Source organism: Ambystoma mexicanum, chromosome 1p, assembly GCF_040938575.1.
Source record: "Ambystoma mexicanum isolate Mex_15411 chromosome 1p, UKY_AmexF1_1, whole genome shotgun sequence".
NCBI classification, from domain to species: domain Eukaryota; kingdom Metazoa; phylum Chordata; class Amphibia; order Caudata; family Ambystomatidae; genus Ambystoma; species Ambystoma mexicanum.
The window spans coordinates 526,605,867-526,629,989 of record NC_090921.1 but is presented as its reverse complement, the minus strand read 5'-3'; the positions used below and the strand labels follow the sequence as shown (position 1 = coordinate 526,629,989).

The 24,123-nt window shown below is 45.1% G+C and overlaps 1 protein-coding gene across 4 annotated transcripts in view; it reads left to right on the top strand.

Moving 5' to 3' along the window:
- TJP3 (tight junction protein 3) overlaps positions 1 to 24,123 on the top strand; it is a 363,200-nt gene that overhangs the window by 298,925 nt on the left and 40,152 nt on the right. For all 4 annotated transcript variants that reach the window (XM_069649428.1, XM_069649427.1, XM_069649425.1 and 1 more), the window contains exons 15-19: positions 1,394 to 1,489; positions 1,740 to 1,810; positions 2,549 to 2,759; positions 19,705 to 19,805; positions 20,559 to 20,894. In XM_069649428.1, coding sequence (XP_069505529.1) covers positions 1,394 to 1,489; positions 1,740 to 1,810; positions 2,549 to 2,759; positions 19,705 to 19,805; positions 20,559 to 20,894 — 815 coding nt within the window. The remainder of the gene's footprint in view (positions 1 to 1,393; positions 1,490 to 1,739; positions 1,811 to 2,548; positions 2,760 to 19,704; positions 19,806 to 20,558; positions 20,895 to 24,123) is intronic.

Genomic DNA, 24,123 nt, shown 5'->3' with positions numbered 1-24,123 from the left:
GAAAAATGATGAGCCAATCAATATGCAAATATACTTAAAAGCCCTGTTGGACAGCATGGTAAAAAAATACCTCTTGTCCATCTGATGATGATTGGAGATGCCAATGCTTTCATGCCACGTGAGCACTTTCTCCACTGAGCATTTAATAACCAGCTGGCACACTGTCAGTTTTAAGCAGGGATGGTTGTGTTGGTGCTGCCAAGGTGGTAGAAGTGGTAGCAAAGAGAGGAAGGCAAGATCTGCAGATGTGATGCTTATATGGAAGAGATCAGCTAATCAGCTGTAGCTATGCATACATCTGGACCTCTGTAAAGGTGGGGTTTGAACTCGTGGTGCCTCTCCGTTTAAGTGTGGCAACAGGATTTAACTTGAGGAAAGGCGCAGACCTATGACTGATACCTATCCCCAATAACTATTTCCTACAAGATTGAGAAGTCATAAGCCATTCGGATCCCACAGCTGAGCTGATCATGGGCACTGCGACAGAGCCTTTGTTATCCAGATCAGGGGGCAGGGATAGCATGCATATCGCCCTACATTGACGACGCTGTGTTTGTGATCCCTCTGACTACCTTTAGGTCTGTACCTGATTGTTCTTCACCATCATACTTGGCAGTGGATCAGGCTAGAGGAGTCCGCCCAGAATTAGCATTACTTATTCATGCTATTATTTGTATTAATTGCATTGTTGCTGAAAATACAAAAACAAGGAAAAAAGCTTTGAAGTTGCAGTAGAAAGAATACCTCCTTTCTTCCTGGGCAGCAACGTATTGGCGAATGAGTGGAAGAGGTACCCAAAACCTGGTTATTGGCACTGAAGAGTGGCCAAAACATAAATTGAAACATTGATGAGACAGTTGATCAAGAGGTAAAGCACAGAAGCTAAAGATTAACATTGATCATGGGCAGTTATCGGAAGTTTGAGCGTGAGATCAGTAAGCACTATGAAGGTGGACTAAGAGGTCAAGGTTTTATGCTGAAGGTTGAACTAGAACCTCCAGCACTGAGGAAATGGGGGACTGGTATGCAGGCACAGCACTACAGGTTTATTGAGAGCCCAGACTTAAAGTTTGACTTGGGGATCCCCTATTGAGGGTGGTAGTTGGTCCTGGATGAAGGATTACTAAGAGAATATGCATTGACAGTAGAGGTTGCTCAAGATAAGCAAAGGAACTGTGGTTGGAGCATAAACTGGAGACTGAAGCCCAAGCAATCAGTATAGGAGTTGGCCTAGAGGTCATGATGGCAGTCTTATTGACTGTGTGGGAATACAGGCATGATGCAATTGTTCTACACCCGAAAGGTTCAGTAATGCTGGTGGCCCTGAAAGGCCAGCACAGGTTTGGTGCTACTTTTTATACTATAGTCACTGAGCATTCCTTTTCTTTTGCAGCAAGTTTCAAGCGTCCAATTGTGATCCTTGGGCCCATCACGGATATTGCAATGCAGAAGCTAGATGCTGAGATGCCTGAAGAGTTTGAGATCGCCCGTACGTTTTTCCATGCTACTGTAGAGATTCTGCTGTATTATCAAGTTTTCTTTCTATTGTGACTTAGGTTTGGCATGGACAAGAAACAATATCTCAATATGCAATGCTCAGGTGGGTGGGAGGGTTAGGGGTTTGTAAGGTCATTTGGAAAGTTGTTTGAGCTGGCTATGTGGGGGCTGGTAGACCCTCGATTAATGTTCTGGTCAGTCTTGTGACTTCTCATGTTCATCTTCTTCTGCATTCTTCTCAGAGAGTGTCTCCCGGGAGGAAGGTACTTCGAAGATCATCAAGCTGCAGTTGGTGCGTGCCATCGCAGAAAAGGTGAGTATTGCAATCTCAGAACTAGCTTCTGGTTTTAAGAAAGACTTGTGAGCAGGCACGTTGCAGTAGAATGGAGGTGGTCCGTAGGGAAATGGGAGAAATTCCTAATTGGCACAGCCTCTAAAGGGGCCTGTATGGCTATGAAAGAGTTAGTTACATGGCAGACATGTGGATGATTCTTCTCCAACCCAGCTGGTAAATGCACAGGCTGTTAATCTGCAAGGCAGCCTATTCCTGGAAACATAGGAATGTGGGATGCATATGTGGCTATCTGCCATATCCCCTCCCACCTCTTGGTGCTCAGAGCTGCAGAGTGAGTCATGCTTCGTGTGGGATACTTCATCCTCATTTAAAAGTAACAAACCTATTGATTCTATTTAGACCCCTCCCTTAACCCACCCAACCACAGATGGATCCTTATGTACAGGGCTCTGCTGCTTCCCTGCTAGGTTCATGCTTCATAAAAACCATATATGCATACTATACAGACACTGAGTTCTGGCCACCAGCTGTTGCTGTAAGAGCAGACCAAATGGCCAGGTGCAGCAGGGGGCATGTATTAGTCCGAGACCTGGCCATTGTGTGGCATTTTAAAAGCAGCAGTCTCTGCCCTGGCACAGCTGTCCATACCCTGTAAGAGCAGCATGTCTCACCTTTGAAAAAAGATGTCCAGGTTAGGACAGCATTCTGCTTTCATGGAATGTGCTGGTGTTGCAGTGTTGCCTTGTTGCTTCCTAGGATAAGCATGCCCTGCTGGACATCACACCTACAGCAGTCGAACATCTCAACTACGTGAAGTTCTACCCCATAGTGGTCTTCTGCAATCCTGAGAACAGGCAGGGGGTGAAAGCTATGCGCCAGTGGCTGATGCCAGACTCCAAAAAGAGTTCCCGTCGCCTCTACACGCAGGCTGTCAAAATGCGGAAAAACTGCAGCCACGTCTTCACAGGTATTCCATATCTCCCGACTGCAAGTGTCTGTCTTCTCCTCACTCTCCAAAGGTGGCTGTGATTGGTCCTCTGCCCCAGTCCGGCAGGGTCTTGGGGGAGTCTCTCACTTGGCACTGCAGGTTTGTGCTCAATTCTTTATCCAGCCTCTCTTGCACTTGGCCTATCTCTCGTCTCCTTTCTGCTAGAACTGTACTCTTTCCATGAATGTCTTCTCCCAGTAGGGCTCTTCATGGGGCTGGTTGGCTCTCTCTCTTCTCTGGTCATTCTTCAAGGGTGATTCTCCGTCACGATTTTAGCAGTAACTACATTTCACCTACTTTTTCTAAATTGAGCCCTCCCGCACATGCTCTTCCCTTGTCCTGCCCACTCCATCCTTTTCTCTTATGATCTCGGCGGGCTGAAATGTCTCCCCTGTTCCAGTAGTCTAGGGTGGCACTTCTGATCCCTGCATGGTTTGGGGACATCAGACTATCTCTACATAAACGCTCAAATCAGTTCTGCACTCTGGCTACTGCTGGTTCCTGAATCAGTCTGTAGAATCAAACCTTTTATTCTAAATTTGTTTTGTGGCTGAGGTCACCGAAAGGTCAGAAGAATGTGTCCAATCAGACCATACATGGAGTTAGTCTAGGGGATACTTATTTTATTTATTTGTACCACGCCACAGCCCGCAGGCATCAGGGCGCAAAACATACAACATAAATTGTTTACAGGCTGAGTAGCAGGTTTATTCAAACAGTAGTTTTGCAATTTTTTTAAATTTATTATTTGTTTTCTGAATGCAGCGTAATTTGCCTTTGCTCGCATAGATAGCGGAAGTTTATTCCAGTTACTTGCAGCATCACAGGGGAAAGATCTTCCGGATCCTCTGGCTCTTTTGACGTATGGTATAGTCAAAAGATGTTTGGCACTTGAACGCAGAGTCCTGCTGGGAGAGTATTTCCGTAATGTTTGCTTCAGATATTGTGGAGGCTCTCCATACATACATTTATGAGTAAGAGCCAATGTCTTAAATAAGATAATTTTTTTTCTACGGGTAGCCAATGAAGCTCCCTACGATGGTGTGAAACGTGATCCCTCCTACTTGCGTTGTACATTATTCTAACAGCGTTAGTTCTGAATTGTCTGCAACCATTGGATGTTCCCTTAACTTGCTCCGGCCATTAGGGCGTTGCAATAGTCCAGCCAGGGCATGATTATGGCTCAAACTAAAGTTTCGCAATTTTTGCGTGATACCAGAGGATTAATCAGTCTTAACATTCTAAGATGACATTGTGCAGTTTTAGTCACATAGTTGACATTTACTCTGGTGAATGCTTGGTAATGTGTGATATTTTCACACAGGCAGATACTGGGTTCATGATATGGCCTTTCTGTAGCCTTCGGGTTAATTGAGTGGAGGAGGTGGGACAGTCCTCTCCAGGGTGGATGTAGACTAGTGAGGCTGTTCTGCAAGGATGCGATAATCAGCGAAGGGGTCTCTGCCACATGGGACTAGGAGGACAGGAGCAAGGCCAGCCCCACGTTGGTTGTTTGTGGGAGCCTCCAGAGGTTTTGTTTAGATAACCCAGCTTGGATTATGTTCCGTTAGGTCAAGTATTTCCAGTGATTTATTAAGGAATCTGACTAAAGGAATTCATTATCAAGACAGCTACACTGAGGGGTGTAAACTGAAGCATTGATTGGAAAATGGCATCTTGCAGCATGACTGTTAGTCGGCTGCATTTCCTTCTGCCACCAGGTACTAAGGACATCTGGAATAACTTCTCTTGGTGCCCAGGCATTGTTTTCACATCCTTAAAAGGTAGTATCTTTGAACAAACCCCTAGTGATGTCAATCGAAACGCCAGAATCCTCCTTAATTTGCTTCTTTTCTTTATGGTTTTTGGTCTGCAATTGTATTTGGTTCATTAATATGCTAATTCTTTCACTTGCACATCACAAATCGACAAGAAACCCATTTGATGAGCAGGATCGTCTGACAATGCAGAGACTGTACATTGAGCTGGGGCAATTACAATGACTCCGAGACTGTGAATGACCTGAAGGGCACTTTCTTTGGGCTGGTTCTTTTAGAATAGACCCTTCACTGGATTTAATATAAGCCCTGCCATTTTGATGCTTTTATCCTGTAGAAACACCCCTGGTTTTGTAGTTTAGCGCCCCCCCCCGGGACCCCTCTAAATTTGTGTAGAAGTTTCTAACCTTTTCCTGACCTTGGAACTCATGGGGGGTAATGCAAGGTTGTGAGGCAAACCTTCAGCATTGAGCAACACCAAACAGAGGCCAGGATAAGAGGACAAGAGGAGGAGTACTATTCCTCCAGATATTGGAGGTTGGCTGTCCATACCCAAAGTCCAATTGGGTGGACATTTTTGTGTCGTAAACCTCCTTTTGCTGGTAGTTGGAGCTCCTATGTAGAAATGTCCTGCTCACAGTATACTCCTCTCCCGTCCACCTTGACTACCCTCACCCGTGTAGTTGACTGCAGAACAAAACTGATCATATGTAGTGGCCTTATATAAAACACTGCGCAGGATGATGATTGAAGGGAGGGTTTATTGTGCAGATGTAAATTGGCGTGAATAAAACAATCCGTACATTGCCAATTAAGTCCTGTTAATGTCCTGCAGTTGATTTGCTGCCTGTATGCACTGCCTCAGAGTGTCTGCTATGAGCCTGGATTCTGCTGTTCAAGTAGGCCCCAAGTCTTTGAGCAGAAGTGCCAGGGAGCATCCGCTTTGTCCCTCGGTCCTCTCTGCGCTCTATTCTGCAAGCCAAGCCTTTCACATCCACACAGTAGTCTCATGAGATCACATGCCAGCCGTGATCTCACGAAGCTGCATCTCCTACATACCTCCCTTTGTTGAGAAGCCTGGTACGACTACATCACAAAGTCCTTGTAGATTTTCTCCTCACGTTGAGGGCGATTCCTGGCAGGCAATGGTCTGGAGGACATGGTCCCTGTTTGTTCTGCTCTGCCCCTGGCCTAGGGTGTGATGACTTAATCTCGCATTTCTCTTTCCACTTGTGTGCTTTCTCTGCTACTGTTCTCCTTTTGAGATTCTTCTCTCTCGATCTACTGTTCTCGGTATGCTTCTGGAGCTTCTAGAGTGGGTTTCCGCCAAAGCTTCTTCTCTTGATTTAAGAGTCTGCCTACTAAACCTAGCTATGTTTTTTCAGATTCCATTTTCTTCCATCTCTGGTGAATATGTGGTTGGTGCCTTTCTGCACTTGATCCTAATGTGGCAATTTTATTTTTCCTAGGGCCCCTTCTTTGATCTCTGTTCACAGAGTTGCCCTCCAAAGGTCACTCTGTGCTTTCATCTGGTCCCTTTTCTTTTCTATTCTCCAGACAAGCTCTTTCATGTCACCCCTGTCATCCTGCCTCACCTTTGATAACCACCATGGCACTAGGGTGGATGGAACTCCCCCACCCCCCAACAGTTGGAAAGGCAACACTTTGGTGACTGTATTCGGGGTCAACCGATAAGCTGCTATTGCTTCTCTAGCAGTTCTGCAAGGATCCATTCCTAACACTGTTGCCACTTGCAAAGCTAAGCTCCTTTTTATGAATCTATTTGTCCTTTCAACAAGCCCGTTGGCTTGGGGTGTTAGAGACTCGCTTTGATCTGTTTGACATTGTGAGTTTGTAAGAACACTTCAATTTCTCTGGACACTAACTGAACGCTATTGTCCATTACCAACTCTTTGGGCAAGCCTTTTCTCTGAAAAATGGTGTTCAGCACTTCTATTATGGTGGCTGATATATTGAGTATGAATTCCACCTCAACCCATTTCGATCAGTAGTCCACTATCACCACACCATACTTGTGGTCGGGTGACATGGTATCCAGCAGTCCTATGAAGTCCAGGCCCAACTTGTGCCATACTCGTTCCGGTGTTCCGCTGGGGGTTCAACAGGGCTTGTGGAGTTTTGAGTCTCTTATCACTCTTCATGCACTCATGGCATCTCTGTCATTGCCCTGATGTCTTGAGCCATGCATGGATGCCAGTACGAATCTCGCACTCTATGCCTGGTCATTTTGCCACCTAGGTGGCCTGTGGGAGCCCGGCACAACTCTCCGCATTCCTGCAGGAGGTGTAACTTGATCCCCTCTCCTCACTAGCCTATCAGCCTCTTATACGTCTTCAATCACTTTCCAGTAAGGCCTCAATCATTCTGTAATGGTCCTTTCACTGGGCTAACCATCTCAAGCCGAATAGGCCACTCTTCTCAGGGCGGCGTCTTTGGCAAATTCTTCCCTCTAGTGGCTCTCACTCTTGGAATTTACAGATTGTCGCTACCACGCATTCACCCTGAAGAAATGTGGTGGCCGTCTCTTTGTGGCCCAGCAAACATGACAGTCTGCTTGAAAATTCTTCCACCGTGCTATATGTACCATTTCATGTGTTTATTCTTGTAGCTTGGCTGCTATCTGCGCTAATCACGAAGTGGAGGTCTTCGTGCCTCCTGTGCTCATCATGTGGATCAGAGGTTTATGGTCTGTGACCAATTGGAACTTTGTGCCCCACACGTACGGGGTATTCACTATTCTCCTTTTGACTTCTTCAAACCCTGTCTTTTTGTTCCAGACTCCACTCGTTATTGGTGCCTTTTCTCAGCAATCCTCGCAGCAAAGCTGTGGTCTCCGAAAACCGGGTACAAACTTTGCATTCTTTTGACCCAATGGCTTGTAGAACGTTCTTTTTGGGACTTTTTGGGACGAACGCCATGTTTGGAAATTTTATATCCAAGATATTCTACTTCTTTTGCCCCAATCACTAATTTCTCATATGTAAGGCATACTCCTGCTTCTTGAAGCTTCTCCAATAATTTCCTCAGAGTTCTATCATGTCTGCAAGTATTGTTACGTAAATCGGGTATTTTCCCTCTTTTTACGGGGGATCAATTCTCAATCGGGAAAAACAGTCAAAGCACATAAACACAATATGAGAAATTGATTACCCCTCTTTACGCCAATAGCAAAAAAGATTGGTGGTGCTTTCATGCCATATTCAAATTAGCATAACAGCTTCAACAGGCCGGAACAATTCAATTTACTAGTAGGACCAGATATCGGATTAATTACAAAAATAGTTTATTGAATGTCATAATGTGTAAAAAAAACTGGACAAAATAATTTAATTTGTTGTTGTAGTTTGGAAATCTAAAACCTTTCCACAAATAACAAGATACAAATAAACAAGAAACACAGATCTAGTGGGGGATAAGAATCCCAACATTTGTGCAAGCAAGTAATTTGTGTCGAGAAAACCAAATACTTGTTAATATGGGTTTTTCAGATAGTCAATATTTTTCGGCCTCGTTTTATATTATACACTATCCCTAGTGTCCATGTCGATATGAATGCAAGGACAAACCTTTCTTAATAGTTGAATCTTGTACACCCCAATACTTGATGTTTATAGACAGTAATCTATAAATAACACATAAACCCAGTAAAAACACTTATCACATCACATGGTCCATAATTATGACATTTGATGTTCACTCTCTAGGAATCTGTACTTTGCTAATGTTATAGGATATTTGTACCACGCACTATCACCACTGGAGTGGTCCCCTGGCGCTCTGGCGTCTCTGAAAAAGGGAGGGGGGTTGAGTTAGTGAGAATGAGCTGGAAAAGTGCAAGATAGCAGTGATGTGCTGTTGGCAGCCTCAGCCCGGTGGGTCAGTTGGCTGGGTTTGGGGTATTTTACGGTCGGTAGTCGTGTGCTGTTGTGCAAGTCTGTGTGGTTTGTTTTGTTGTTGCAGTGTAGTGAAGTTTGTGCGGTTTGCTGCGTGCAAGGCTTGTGGTTGTTTGGTTAGAGTTTGAGAGGTGTGCGCAGAGGGATGAAAATGTTAGTGTATTGGTTAGTTGGCATTGCTGTGCTTGCAATTATGTCTGGGTGTGCTATCTTTCACTATTCCATCTGTGCAGCACATGCCAACATTCATAATCATGTCTAGATGTGACGCAAGCGAAGGTTAAGACGTTCAGCTAAGTGTGACACATGCTAACACTCACATTTCTATCTAGAAGTGATGCAAGCTAAGGTTGAGAATTCCATCTAAGTGAGGCACATGCTAACACTCACATTTCTATCTAGAAGTGGCGCTATATATATATATATATATATATATATATAACAGACTCCTCAGTATATGTTATATCGACTGCACATGTAAACGACACCAATCCTTTTTCATTCTTATACTAAAAGCGTAAAACAACTTCTCTGTCTACTAGAGAGCATATTTCTTTTGATGGCCATATTTTATTTTTTGGTGAACTCTTATTGTATTCTATGATCAAAAATGATTCATATTCTTTTATATTATTTTAGTTTCGTTTAGTTTCCTTAGGGTCACTTTCACATGGTTTGATCTAGGTGCTCCATCCTAAAAATTGATTTCATCCTAAAAAATATTTTCTCAAATCGATTTTTTTTAAAAAAAAGACTCAAAGATTTTTTTAATTATCTGCACTTAGATTAGATCCACTATTAAGAGTGTGCGAAAATTGTTCTCCTGAAGATGGCCCTTGCCTTCATATCGACATGGACACTAGGGATAGTGTCTAATGTAAAATGAGGCCGAAACATGTCGACTATCTGAAAAACCCATATTAACAAGTATTTGGTTTTCTCGACACAAATTGTTTGCTTACGGATCACAAATGTTGTGATTCTTATCCCCCACTAAATCAGTGTTTCTTGTTTATTTGTATCTTGTTATTTGTGAAAAGGTTTCAGATTTCCAAACTACAACAACAAATGAAATTATTTTTCCAATTTGTTTTACGCCTTATGACATTCAATAGACTATTTTTGTAATTAATCTGATGCCTGGTCCTACTACTAAATTGAATTGTTCAGGCCTGTTGAAGCCATTATGCTAATTTGAATATGGCATGAAAGCACCACCAATCTTTTTTGTTAATCTTGGAAGTATGACCTGTTTCCCACGTTCTGCAGTAGGGAATCCATCATCCGCTAGAATGCTGACACAGCCGATGACAATCCAAACAGCATGCGGTGTATAGATGGATGCCAAACAGCATGATGAATGCCGTCAATGGCCGGGCCTCTTTATGGAGGCTTATCTGGTGGTACGCATCGTGCATGACTTATTTATTTTTTCATTTGTTAAGCGAACTAGACCCGTGAGCATCAAGGTGTTTCCATATTGCAGAGCAAGAAGTTAATTCTATATTGTAGGTGTTTCGCAAACCTCCTAGTAGAGGCATTAGACAATTTCAATGTGATCAGTAGTCAAGGAAGATCATGCGAGCGGCGGGTTTAAGGAGAATAGTAGGGTTTAAACGGTTTCCTGAAGGTCCAGTATGATTGTTCTGATCTCTGTTAAAAGGATAGATAGTTCCAACTCTTAGCAGCGAATACTGGGAAGCTGGTGACCCCAGAACTTTTCATTCTGAATCTCAGAATTGGCAGTTGGTGCGAGTAAGCAGATTGGACTGGTTTAGTGGATTGAGTTTTGGGGAATGTTTGGGAGAGATGTGTAAGCGCAGTGTTCGAAAGTCGTTTGTGCGTGATGGCTAGGGATTTGAAGATGATACACTCCCTGATACGAAGCCAATGTGCACCACTTCTTGCCGCTGAGATGGTTTCATGCTTTGGGGTGTTGAAGACCGCTCTGAGGGCATTATTCTGAATTGTTTGCAGTTTAGTGATGTTACGTGCCAAAGTCCCAGCAAATAATGCATTACACCAGACTAGCCTGGAGCCTATGAGAGCTTCTAGCAATATTGAGGCAACTTTCCGAGGTCAAGCAAGGTCTGTACGCATTGATTAGTTTTGTGGTGTGGGCTGCAGAAGAGATGATCACCCTGACCTGCCTTGCGAGTAACCGCGTGGCATCCAGATAGATTCCTAGGGTTATGACGTTGCTGGCAAACGGTATGGTGATGCCCTCAATGATGAAAGATTTATAGGAGTGGCTAAGATGTTGCGTGAGGATTGCGAACCAATCACTAGAATTAATGTCCTTTCATCATTGAGTCAAAATATATACTGGGCTAGAAAGCCTCTTTTGTATATGGAGAGGGGGGCCGGTCTCGTGAGGGATAGTAACATGAGAAAAAATGAAGTGATCCCAGGCTACCCCACCTGTATATACTCCAGTGGGTCGGGACTACAGTACAGTTGTGTAATTACAACACAACGTGAAGTCAAGACACGTATGTAAAAATCACAGTATTTTGTTTTTATTCATAAAAGCATTAAACAAAACAAACGTACATTTAAAAAAAAATCATTGAGGCAAAGATGTTGGGAGGCCATTCAGGACTTGGTGTGGTAGACTGAGTGTAGATTGTGAGAGTTGGTATCTTAGTTTCCTGCGAGGGGAAGCAAGATCTGCATATCGGCCATGTAGTTCATGTAGGAAATTCCTTTGCCATCAAATAAGTCAAATAGAGGCTTTGTAAAAATGTTGTAGAGTGTCGGCGAGACGCATGACCCTTGTGTGACACCAAAAGTGACGGCGGCTGGGCTAGGTGAAAAGACTCTCATATTTCTCTCAAGTAGGAATGAGGAGATCCAAGAGATGGCGTGGGGTGAGAAGTGTGTGGCTGATACAAACTGCTTGCAAAAGATTTGGTGGTCCACTGGGTCAAAGGCTGTCAAAGTCTGGCAGCAAGAGGAGGGTTGACTTGCCGGCATGTTTGGTCTCGTCCAATTGATTCTTAAAGTCCAAAAGGGCAGATCTGGCACCATGGGCTGGACGGAAGCCTGATTGCCGTAGGGCTTACAAATTGTGGGTTTCCAGGATACTTTGTATCTGCAAATTGGCCACACGGTCCAGGATTTTCAGCAGGAAGAGGATGACAGTGATAGGGTGGTAGGGGATAATTGTGCCCAATGGGGTCTTTAAATTTTTTTTTTTTTTTTTGATGAATGAAGACCCAGGCGTCCTTGTGACTGGCGGGTACTGTGCATGAGGTGTTGATGAGTGCAGCCATAAAGGGTGCAAGTGATTTTGCACAGTCCTTAATGACTGCTGTCAGGCAGATGTCGCCCGGAAGCTATTTACAGAAGTATCTGGCTTCCTTCAGCATAATCAATTTATTGATACTGGGCAGTGGGTAACTGTCTGTTATTACCTCCATGTTTAAGATAGGAAGATCAATGCACACACTATCATTGGAGTGTTGTTTTCTAATAAGTACCACTGGGCTCAGTCATTGAGCCGATTCTACGGTCTCAATGGTACCTTCTTGGACCATCTTCGTTAATAAAATGTGCAAAGCACCTCTTGTAGTTGCAGACACGGACCTCACTTTATGCTTGACCGGAACTGCGTTGGGCTTCAGCCTGATTTTGTGGACATAATTTTGTGTTTCCCTTGGCCTTGGTTTTGATCGAAGGTACTTGATGTCGGTGCTGGTATCCAGTCTTATGTTCAGTTTGTGCTGGTCATCCCGTGCCAATACTACCATAGACCATGGTCAACGTTTGTCTGCCCTTGAATTCAATGCTTGAATTGATGTAGCCAAACAGGTCCACTGACCCTCTCCCAAACACTATGGCTCTGTGTTTGGTTCTTCTGACGTCCATTTCCTGATGTCCCATCAAGCAGTATGGTAAGAATGAAGCCCAAATCAACTTCTTCGTCACCACTCTTGTACCCATCCCCTTCAATGTAGGTGATTTTCTTCCCTTTCCATTTGCAGGCTATGGCGATGTGCCCAAACCTTCTGCAATTAGAGCACTCTTTACTTCTCGAGGGCATTTTCTGTCATTTGGTAAGTGCCTGGTGCTGGTGCATCTGTGACACTTCAGGGACGCTCTGCTCTCCTCCCCCGCCCCCTTTTTCATCGGCCAAGTCCCACCTGGGTCTGTCACATTGCCCTCTCCATTGCATCGCATTATACCTCATTTATTTAAAAACTGCGTACTTTGCTCTGCCCTTCTTTTCATGTCATCTAATCATGACGTCCCGGGAGGAAAGCTCAGCGGCAACTTGCTTCGTGTTGTCTTGTTTCCAAGGCGAGCAACACAGGTTCGATTCCCGGTCCACGCTTGGAAACCTCTGGGTATTAAGCGCATTATAAATATGCAACTAAGACATATTCCTGTAACAACGCCTCGATGTCCCAGGGCTGTGTGAGCGCTTTAAAAATGCAAATATATAAATAAAATAAAATGAAGTACCTATGAGTTTTAGCTGAACACTTCGTGGCTTGAAGAAAATGAACAGCATAACGAGAAGAGTTTATAGCAAGTCTACTGCAACAGCGCCATGACGCCTAAGGGCCGTTTGTGCGCTTTACAAATGTAAATAAATAGTTTGATTTTTTTCTTAACTTCTGATTTTAATTTGACATTTATTTTCCTTATAGTTGTCAATGGGGTCTCAAGTTTGCATGGGCTTGGAGGGGACCAGTCACTCGTACCAGCTTAGCACTCCCACGCTGTTATTTTTTTCATACCTACACGCGGTCTCATCAATATTATGGCCGGTCCCTTCAAAGGGGCGGTCGGGAACGGAGGCCTAAACCCGGCCAAAGCCCTCCCTATCTGCGTAAAGTCAGAGCTATGGGCCCTTCAAGTTGCTGCCAGGAGCTATTCCCGTGATAATTTGCGGGGTCTAGTACCTAAAAATACTATTTTCTCTATTGGCTGGATGGATATTAAAAATCCCGCTCCTCTTATGGTTTCTGTATTATTGTTGTGAGCGAGCTTGAAAAACGCTTGTTCTTTGGTCACCCAAATGTTGTCTTTCGTCCAAAATCACGACCCGGATTTGCCGTCCCAACATAATCTATTATTCTTCATGTGGCTCGGCAGTCGTTGCATCCGGGAGGAGGCGTAGCTTGCATTTTTAAGAGAGCTACGTCTGCCTGCTTCGGTCTTCATCTGATGCTAAGATGGAGGAGTCTATGCTGGTAAGAATTGTAATTGGCCCATCATGTGCACTTCATTTTGTTATTGTACTTCTGAATTTGAAAAAGCATTTTTTTAACACCATGTCTGAATTGGTTTTAACGTATAATAATTTGTGTTTTGGGGGATTTTAATCTCTGGGCATTTTTAACCAGTATGGAAAGTCCATTGCTTTAGCAATTGGTGGGTGGACCCACTCATGTCGAAGGTCACACCTTGGATCTTATTTTTGCCTCTGTGCAATTATTGCGGGTTGTACCCAGCCAAGCAATGACTTGACAGGTAATTGTGTGGTTCCTTTTGAGCGTACCCTTCACTCTCCACACATTCGTCAGATTAGTCCTTAAATTCTACAGTGAAATTGGCGATCAGTGGAACCGATTCACATTAGCTAATCAAATAACCTCCAATGATCGGTCATTGGCAAATGGCCCACTTCCGGCACCGTTACCCATTTCTCGGCTTATCACAGTATGTGTCGCTGCCGCTGATTATGTAGCACCTTTGAAATGGGTGAAAGTCTGTTTGTCCCTCGGCTCCTTGGTTCTCAGCTGAGCTACCTTCTAGCCACCTAGCAGTGCGGCAGGCTGAACGTAAATGGTGGGTAAGCTATAATCCTCTACTGAAATTGTCTTAAAAAACACTGCATCATAGAGTTCTAAAAGCTTCTAAACTCTTATTACGCCACTGCTATTCATTCTGCAGTAGATTTTCCCAAAAAACGTGTTTTAACTGTTTAAGAGCTTTCAGGTGCCAAAGTAGTAATTACAGGTTTAGAATCTCAGATGTTCTGTGATTTCTCGCGTTTTATTAAAAAAAAAAAAAAAAAATAAAGACTATCGGAACTAACATTACAAGTCAGGCCACTGGTGCTTCTATCACTACTGTTCCGGACCTGACTTGGCAGGATAATCCTAATTGTCTAACTCTCAAAGCTTTTTAGCCTGCTAGCAGCTCGGAGACCATTCGGATTGTAACGCTTTTGAAACTGGTTCTGACACTTGATGATGTCCCTTTACGACTCTTTCAATGAATCATTGCAAGCATTGGCGCTATAGTGGAGGAAACTATTAATTCTTCCTTTGTTTTTGATAACATGGCAATGGCCCTTAAAGAAGCCTTAGTGAGTTCACTGCTTGACTTCCTTTCATTATGAAAGTAATGGAGGCTGTTACTCTTCAGATGAGATCTTTTCTACTTTTTCAACACTTTTGAGATCGATGCCAAATGGGTTTTCGCCCACTCATGGGGACAGAATGTGTTCTTGTTTCCGTACTTGGTGACTTGACTGTAACTAGGGATCAGGACGGCACTGCAGGTCTCATTTTGTTAGACCTGTCGGACACTTTGATCAAGCTATTCTCCTGCCCAGACTGCGCAGTTCTGGTATTGCAGGCTTGATCATTGAATGGTTTCAAGCTTTTTGTCCTTGCGTACACAATTGGTGCCTTCCCACATCATTTAGATCTTCATCATGGTCTGTCACTTGTAGTGTTCCCCAGGGGTCCAACCTTTCTCTCCTGCTGTTTAATGTTTACATTGACCTCTTGACAGCTCTTATTCAATCTTTTGTTTTTCTTTTTTTCCTCATATGCGGATGACACGAAACTCTTATTCAGGATGGACCTAGAGTGGTCAGGCATTGCTGCTTGCTTGAGATCCGGTTTGGAGGCAGTCTATGGTTGGATGGGCGCTAATTACTTGAAACTGAATGGTGAATTGACACAGTTCCGGATCATAGGTCCTCCTGTGTCTTCGGATCACTGGACCTCTGACTTTTGGCCCTCATCTCTGGGCTCACTTCCTATTCCAGGAGAAATAGTGAGGAATTTAGGTGTAAAGATTTCAACTTCTCTCACTATGGAATCCCAGATTAGTGGCATCTGCAGTTCGAGGTTCCTCAAGTTGACAACTAATGAAGATTTTACCATTTATTCCTGAGGATTCCCATGCCACAGTTGTAGTGGCCTGTTTTAATGGCAGTCTCGATTTTTGCAATGATGTCCCCATCTCTCGGCCTGCCTACTTATTACGTCGCCTACAGGGCCTGCAAAATGTGGCAGTCCGCCTGGTTAAAGGGCATTGCTTTTGGTCACTCTGTTTCAGCGGCTCGGCGTGACCTGCATTGGCTTTCTGTTCTAGCTCAGATTAACTTTAAAGCTTTGTGTATTATTCATTGTGCTTTACACAAGATGGGCTGTCATTCTCTACAGGAGAAAATGTGTCCCTATTGCCCTGCCCGCTCACTCCGTTCTGCTGATGCAGTACTGCTAGAGGTACCTACCTACCAACGTGAGCGTATTGGAGGAAGGGCTTTCTCTATTGCTGGCCCTAAATTATGGAATGCCTTACCCGTAGTGCTTCAGCATATCCAAGATTTTGGTCTTTTTAAGCGTAGCCTAAAAATTCATTTGTTCATTTAATCTTTGTCTTTCCATTTGCGTTTCAGCACCATGGCATCTTTGGTGACAAGCAGAGCATTTGTAAAGCACAACGGGGTGGACCGTGGTAGCTTCCTCCAAGTCTAAGCTGAGCTGAGACGCTATAGCGATCAGTATTTCTCTGGGGACACTGTTCTTGCCTCTCTTTCCATTTGCTCTTCCTATGAAAGAAAGTGGCTTTGGTGTCTCCATATTTGTGCTGTCTGTGGATCCATAACGGTTTAAAGTGAGAGTTAAGTTAGCCTTCATGAAACCCTTTTCATGTGAATCCGCCATTCGTGTGGTACCATTGACCCCCGATACGTGCTAATTGCTTCCAAATGTTATCCTCAAAACACACAGATAACTAGATACTTGGGGTTGCACAAGTTCTGGATGACTACAGTGTGATTTGCCAATGCTCTGCTATATCTTCCATCCAGTGGCACTGAAGGTTTATTTTTTGATACCAACCAAACTCTTGACAAACATAGACTTAAACTGAGTAAGCATTGTTGACGCATCGTTTCGCACGGTGAAATTTGTCCCACAGAATCAAGGGAAGATAGTGAAGCTCCAGCTTGGTCACCAATCTCATAGGGTGTTAGCTTTTGCAGATGGAGGGATTCCATCAAAGAGATCTCAGCCAGCTTGTGTGTTTTATTCTGCAAAAATACGATGAGCAAAAAGCTGATAAGGCTATCCAAGAGCGAATGATTGCAGCCCAACATTGCAGGCAGATAAATGCCACTAGCAACAGGGATTAGGTGGGAGGCGTACCAGAGTTTCGACCTGATATGACGTTTGCATTGAGCACCACGCTGCAGTGCTGGACATGCCTTGTGGACACACAATTGTTTAGGATCTCCGTCTGTTGGAATGAGCTTTTTCATTTTAAATAACCGTCAGCTTGCCGTTGAAATGGTTTATAGTCATAAAGTCGAATTAAGTAATGTCGAAAGTCATAAAGTTGAAATGTCAACAAAAAAAATGTGAATGTCTTTTTTACTACGTTTTTTAATTCGAAATGGGGGGTTGCCCCCAACCCCCCTTTTTTTTAATTTGTTTTTACCTTTTTTTTTTTTTACATGCGGACATGCGGTACCCAAATAAACCATATAAATAAAAAAAAAGCATTTGAAATTTTTTTTTCGACATTAAGTTTTCGACTTTTTTGTAAGTCGACATTATTTTTTCCACATTATGACTGCACACCCTTTGAAATCTCTCATTCTGTTGTTTTACTATTCAGATTTTAGATACCACTTTACCTTCTTATCCACGTCATCTTTCAGGTGGGCCAACATGTCTTCCAGGTTTGCGTGCAGGATCTAAACCGATTCACTCTTCAAATCGGACTCTGAATACCTTTGTGGCTGCATTATTATAGATTCGTACGAAATATTCACTAAATTGGAGGTTTAAAATACAGTACAACACATTTCACAGAGAAGATTATCCAATCAGCTTTCCAGGATAGCTGCAACAAATAAATGCGCATTCGGCATATATTTTGTCTCAATTAAAAATGGGTGATACTGTTTCCCTCTATGCTTCATACTCCTAGAGACTAGTGGTTCAGACTTAAAATATCAAGCCTAGACCAAATTTGTATTGTTTATTTGTAAATCGCTTATACACAAGTGAAGTGCTTCAAAGCACTTCAAGGTGGAAAGGGAACTAGGGAATACAGAGTCCTTCTTAGGCCTTGAAGTTTCAAAATGATCAACAAAAAATGACTAGCATACTAGGCCTGACAGCATTACTACTGTGCAAGTGCATGACGAGAAGGAAGGCGAGAAAGGGGGAGGAGAGGAAGAAGAACATACAATCCATAAACTACCATAATAAGCCAACAACGTTTCAGATAGTGCAAGTGCATGACAAAGAGTGAGGTGAGAAGGATCTACAGAAATAAAAAACGACCGTACTAGACCTGGCGGACTAGGCCTAGTGCATTCTGGTAATGTAAGTGTGCAGACAGGAAGTGAAATGGTGGGGGGAACAAGTGCGCCTGGTCCAGCAGGGCCCTGGGTTAAGTACAGAGAGGTTACCCTTCTCATGGAACGAATTCCAAACGTGCAGTAGTGCTGACAGAGTGCAGAGGCCTGGAGGGAAGTGCAAGGACTGGTGGGAAAGTCTGGGACCTGTGAGGCTCTGGGCGTGTACCAGGCGACCAATCGGCAAAACGGAGCAGAGTTTAGTGAAGAGGAGGAGGAGGAGCAGGAGGGAAGTAGGCGAGAAAAGAGGAGGTTAGCAAGGGAGAGAGAAGAAGGAGGAAGAGAAAAGGAAGATATTGAGGAGTTTCTGGAACTTAGAACAGGCTTGAGATTGAGAGAGGCAGAGAGGCTGTTCCACAGGGAAGCACCTGCAGAGGATAAAGATCTACCCCCAAATCTATGTTTAGAAAAACAACTCACCTGCAGAGAGTTGAGGACGATGAGCGGGGGCAGGGGGGGCTCTAGACGGGGAGTATTTAGCGATAGAGAGTTGTAGATGGTGCGGGCCACGGCCCCTGAAAGCCTTGTGGGCTATGCAGAGGGTCTTAAACTTGATCCTTGCAGCCACAGGGAGCCAGTGGAGGGATTTCGGCGCCGGAGAGATGCAGACCCTAGGCTTGAGGCCAAGGATCAGTCTTGTGGTTCTGGCGTGGATGAGTTGTAGAGGTCTGAGAGTAGAAGTTCAATTTATATTCATTTTTTATCTTGGGTTTTCTTTTATTCTCCACATCATTCCAAGACTGAGGAGCGATTTCACCACCTTCATCCAATGAGGGACTTTTCTTTTCTCTGTCCAGGATGGCTCCCTCGTAAGGGTTGAGATTTCAACAATCTATTTCTAGATGAGCAATAGGGCCTGTTGTAAACTGGCAAACAAGGGGGTGTCTATAGGTGCCCATTCCACCAAGGAAGCTCCGCTGCTCTGCAGAGGGGAGTTTCATTGTTGGCCATCTGTTGGGCTGCCACTTGGACCTCTGCACACACTTTAACTTTATTACTTCGGTTCTATGACTCGATAAGACACTCATTTAGTTTGATCTGCTGTTCAGCAGTTTCTGGTCTATCTGCTCCTTCTAATCTTTGCTTTCGTTTCAAATAACTGCATAGGGTGGGACTCTAAAGATGAAGAATTTGTGGAAGAAAGTTATCAATCAAAAGAAAGAAATCACCGGCCTTCTATTACGTTCTTTCTGATCGATAAGGGTTTCCCTTACAAACTCATTATACCCCCCTAACTTCTCCAAAAACCCCAGCCACCCCGGCTATACTCCCAAGTTTGTGAATGTGATTCTGTGGAACATTCGTTTTTCATAATCATGGCAGTTTTGCCGTGGCCTAAGACACTGTGCAGTAGGAAGTATTGGGTGGCACTGAAATGGGGAGTGACATTTGGTTTAACCCCATGCATGCACCCACTGCTGGGTGCCGCAACGTTCTATGCATGAGTAACCGGGTTGAAGCAGCTGGGGCATCCTTGGTGGCTTTCTCAGGATTACCGAGATCAGTCGGAGCCTGGAGCCATTTCCAAGGATGAGTACTCTGTTGGAGGAATGCTGTATCCATCAGGCTCAGACTACACTCAAAACCTGAACTGAATGTTCTGTTGTCCACAGCCACAATAAACCTAAGCGGAGCCAGTGACTCCTGGTACAGGAGTCTGAAGGAGATCATTAAGAACCAGCAGTCACGCCCCATCTGGACGGCGGAGGATCAGGTAAGATGTTGCAGGATTTCAGGGGTTAGGGCGGTAGATGTGGCGTAGAGGGACCTCTTGTATTTTTCTAGCCTGTGGGGCGTTTCAAGGGGTAAAAAGTACTTAACACGCCGTGAGAGCTCTTGGTGGGATGCCGTTTGAGTTGAGTTCTGAAGTACTTTGAACACTTTGGAGGTCCTTTCTGTAGATCCTGCCATAGGCTAGGGAGGAGGATCCCTACCTCGGTGGGTCTGTGCATAGGATGATGCTGCATCGCTCGGGTGCTACTTTGGGGCGTCTATAGATGAACTCGCTCTGGGTGGCCCTTGCGTAGGCTAGCGAGAGCAAAGGACTGTGGATGCTTGGCTTATTTTCTCCATGGCAGATAATGCCGTAATGGCTTTGACCATTGGCACGCCTGACGTGCAACTGTGGTTTCCCTAGCCCAGTCAGCCTTGCTAAAGCTCTGCTCCTTGTGGAATTAACCTTTGCCCCCTGTGAGGTAGTGGCATCAGAAAGACATGCATGAAATATTCGGTTTTTCCTGCACATCTTCTATTTTCTATGTTCAGCCCAACATTCTAAATGTGCCCGATTCATCCTGCGACACTCGGCTGGTGCCGCTCTGTCATTGCCACCCAGTGTGCCCCCCACACGCCTTTCATGGGATAGTAGCGTCTGTATGACCATGCAATGTTGCCCTAACACTAACAGACCTTTCAGGTGACCTTGGGGGTATGACTTCTACTTACTGCCTGTCCTTGTGCCAATCAGGTGGAAATTGCCCAGGAGGACGACGACCTGCTGAATCAGCCGACGCCAAGCGGTACAGACTACCTGAGCTGTGACAGCCGTGCCAACAGCGACTACGAAGACACGGACGGTGAGGGCGGCGCCTACACAGACAATGAGATGGATGAGGTTTACGGGCAGCCGGCACTGTCCAGGTCTTCAGAGCCAGTGGAAGTTGAGCCGGAGGACACCTACATGGTCCCCAGGGTGGCAGCAGGAGTGGCCTACTCATCTGCCCCCTACTCATCTGCCCCCTACTCTTCAGAAGACTACTCCCCTGCTACTTACCCAGCCACAGCCTACCTACCCCCAGCACAGGTAAGCGAGCTTCCCCATGTGGTGACATGTGCATGAAACCGGGGGATGTTGGAAAATCGGGTCACTGCTTGATGTGGTCGCATATGCAACCCTCTGCTTTGTGGGATAACATATGTTTGGCGTAAAAAGCCTAAAAATGGTTGGTTGGCATGGCTGGTGGTGCTTGCATACTATTGGCCCCGTTCTTGAGGATGGCGCTACTAGCTTTAGAGTTCTGCAATGGGGCTGTTGCTTCCATAGCACCACAAGACTGCTGTGATCTGCCTGCCCTGGATTAGGTGGTAGTGTTGCGTTTGGTTGCCCTTTAATATAACACGACAGTGGTCTATTAGTGGATGGCTCTGTGGTAGTTCTGGGTTGTGGAAAACCAAAGATCTGTGCTTCCAAGCTATGGGCTAGGGTAGTACCGCAGTGCATTGCATTGGCGCCCCAATGACTCTTTGGTAGTACTGTTGACCAATGCCCCGTTGCTCATTTGTGGTCCTGCCTCATTGGTGGTCCTGCATTGTGCTCTACCTTTGTTCTGCAGCCCCACGGCTCTACACGGATTCTCTTAGCACAGCGGGAGCTGGAGCTTTGGTGGTGGTAGTGCTGTGTAATACAGAGCGGAAGTCTGTGTGTGGTTGCTGTGTGTGCTGGATTTCGTGGTAGTGCTTTGCAGAGTAGTTCAAGTGGCTCTGGTTGTACTTTCCGCTGCTTTTGTGCTGCGTTGTATGCAGGCTCTGCGACTTCCATAGTGTTGTGTTTGGCTCTAAACAATCACCAGCACACTTTCCAAATACAACAGTTGTTCTGAAGACTTCTGGTCCCCAGAGGGGAGGGGGGTGTGGCACAATGTCGGCACACACTGGCTAGTAAGAGTCCGTCATTGTTGGAGTTTTCAAAATTACACACGTTTGTCTGTAGGGTTTAATGGAACACACCAAACCGGCCTCTCATGGTTCTAGGTAAAAGGGAAGTAAATACTGCTTAGAGGACACAGGTGCAAGCGGCACTACCCAGCCGGGAAGCCTGCGGGAAACCCCACAGGAGAGTTCCAGAGCCTGGCTTCGGAAGACTCACAGAAGAATGTATGGTGTGTGGGCCTCAAGCTCGCAAGCCTCGTAGGACTCATTGTGAGTTTGGTGACGGTGGTAAAAACGTCCGGAAATTACCATTACCAGGTGTTTTGCCACTCTGCCAAATCCCGAGTTTCATTTATCTTTTTTGCACCTGCATTTGCTTGGAGGTCACCCTCCCCCCCCCCCCCACTACCCCACGTCACAGCAGCACCGCATCTTGAGCCAGAGGTTGAAAAAGATGGCGGCTTTCACTTGAGAACTTTCTGGAGGTGGGCGGCTATATTTTCATAGCTTCGGGGGATAGTAGTGGGTAGAGGGGTTGTTGTGTGAATGGGGTTCCCCGTCGGTGTCCAGAACAGACACCAATGGTGAGACACTCCATGATTCCCACTGTTCGCTTTTTCACCCTGCCTGTTTTGAATCGTGTTCATTTTTTTTCCCAGTCGAGGAGCACCCAGCAGGCAACAATTAATGAGGAAAGGGAAGTGAGGCGACGTAATTTTTCAGCATGATGTGTTGTGTTTTTAGTCTGGCCTCGAGTCATTATCTTTTCATGCCATTATTAGGATTTAATAGCTTAAAACAAAGAGGTAATCAAGAGGTAATCGTTTTATAACTCTCAGAAGAATAACGCGGTCAGCCGTGACAATAGTCGAGCCTGTGATTCCGAGATGACATACATTTCTACAGCAGGCCAGGGACGTCAGTTCACCAAAACGCCAGGGTTAGCGGAAGTGACATCACACGACCCTTGACCTCCTGATGATGACACAGGAAGTGATGTAATTTGTCCCGATCAAGCCTTCCCATCCAACATTGCACTCAAGTGGCTGACAGTGTTCTTTCAAACAGTCTGGTGACAGTTAACACCTTACATGGAGATACTTCTGGTGTAATACAACTGTCTTAACCAGGTCTGCCATCAGCCACTGTATTTAGAAGCCACCTGTCCTTCACCAAAGTAGTGTTAAAAAGCACTGGCAAAGCCAGCTGTTTTGGCTTGTGCATAAGTATTAGGCATTTGCCAGGCACTATTTGATGCCCAGGTACTCGCACCATGTTGTACCTGCTACCACCAATGGCCAATTAATGTCTGTGCCTGGCAAGTGCCTTTCCCAAGACTGCACAAAAGCCCAAACTGTTTGCATTTGCAATGCTTGTTACATATCTGCTATGGTGCTTCCAAACACGAGCTGTAGCTTAATGGCATGAAAAGAGCAGATATAAATGTGGGATGTTATTCCGTCTACCCCCTCCTTTGTGCCATTAAAATGTAGTTTTCTGCAATTATTAGGGGTGCCTTCTCGCTACTATAGAACTGGTAACCCATTATCAGTGTTCATAGCCAAAAGCTTGCTTTCGTACCATTGGGGGTGAAACCATACAGTAGAAACGTGGAAAATACATAGGGTGGAAACAGGGTCATGATATAGGATACAAATGGCATGTGAAAGCACGGGCTAGAGGAGACAAAGTGACGTGCCCTTCTGCTTTATTTTTAAAAGACAGTGGAAAATTGATAGACAAGTGTTGCTTTTAGGTAGAGTGAAGCAGAATATTATACAGACCCCCTTTTGGTATACAACAGCACAGTATGCACCGTTAAACGCACACTGGTGCGATTGCAGGGCAGCAGAGGGGTGGTGGGGCCAGGATGTGGCACTTTAAAAAAAAAAAATATATATATATATATATTTTTTTTAAAACTCCCCGCTCCGGCAAGGAGGTAATGATATGAATAGGGTGCATCAGCACCCCATTGTTGCGCTCCGCCACCACAGGTGCATTGAATAACAATGAGGGGCCAGCCGCGCCTTCTCCCCACTAGGCCAGCTCGGGGAGCCATTGAAAGACTCTCCCCCCCCCCCCCCCCCCCCCCGAGCTTGTGTGATGGGGGGCTAATGGCGCCTTTTGTTATTAAAAGCGCCCACGGCGGAGGGGCACATTTAATGACAATAGGGTGCTGACAGCCGCACCCTACTGTCATTAAATCCGCCTGCTGACGCCGTGCGCGCATTTACTAGCAAAAGCCTGGCTGCCGTGCCTTCTCCCACTACACCAGCTTGGGGAAGCCCTGGAAAGACTCCCCTGAGCTGGCGTGGCAGGGGGTCTAATGTCACCCTGGGGGTCACCCGGCTCGCCTCCCTCCCACTCCCCCCGAGGCCAGC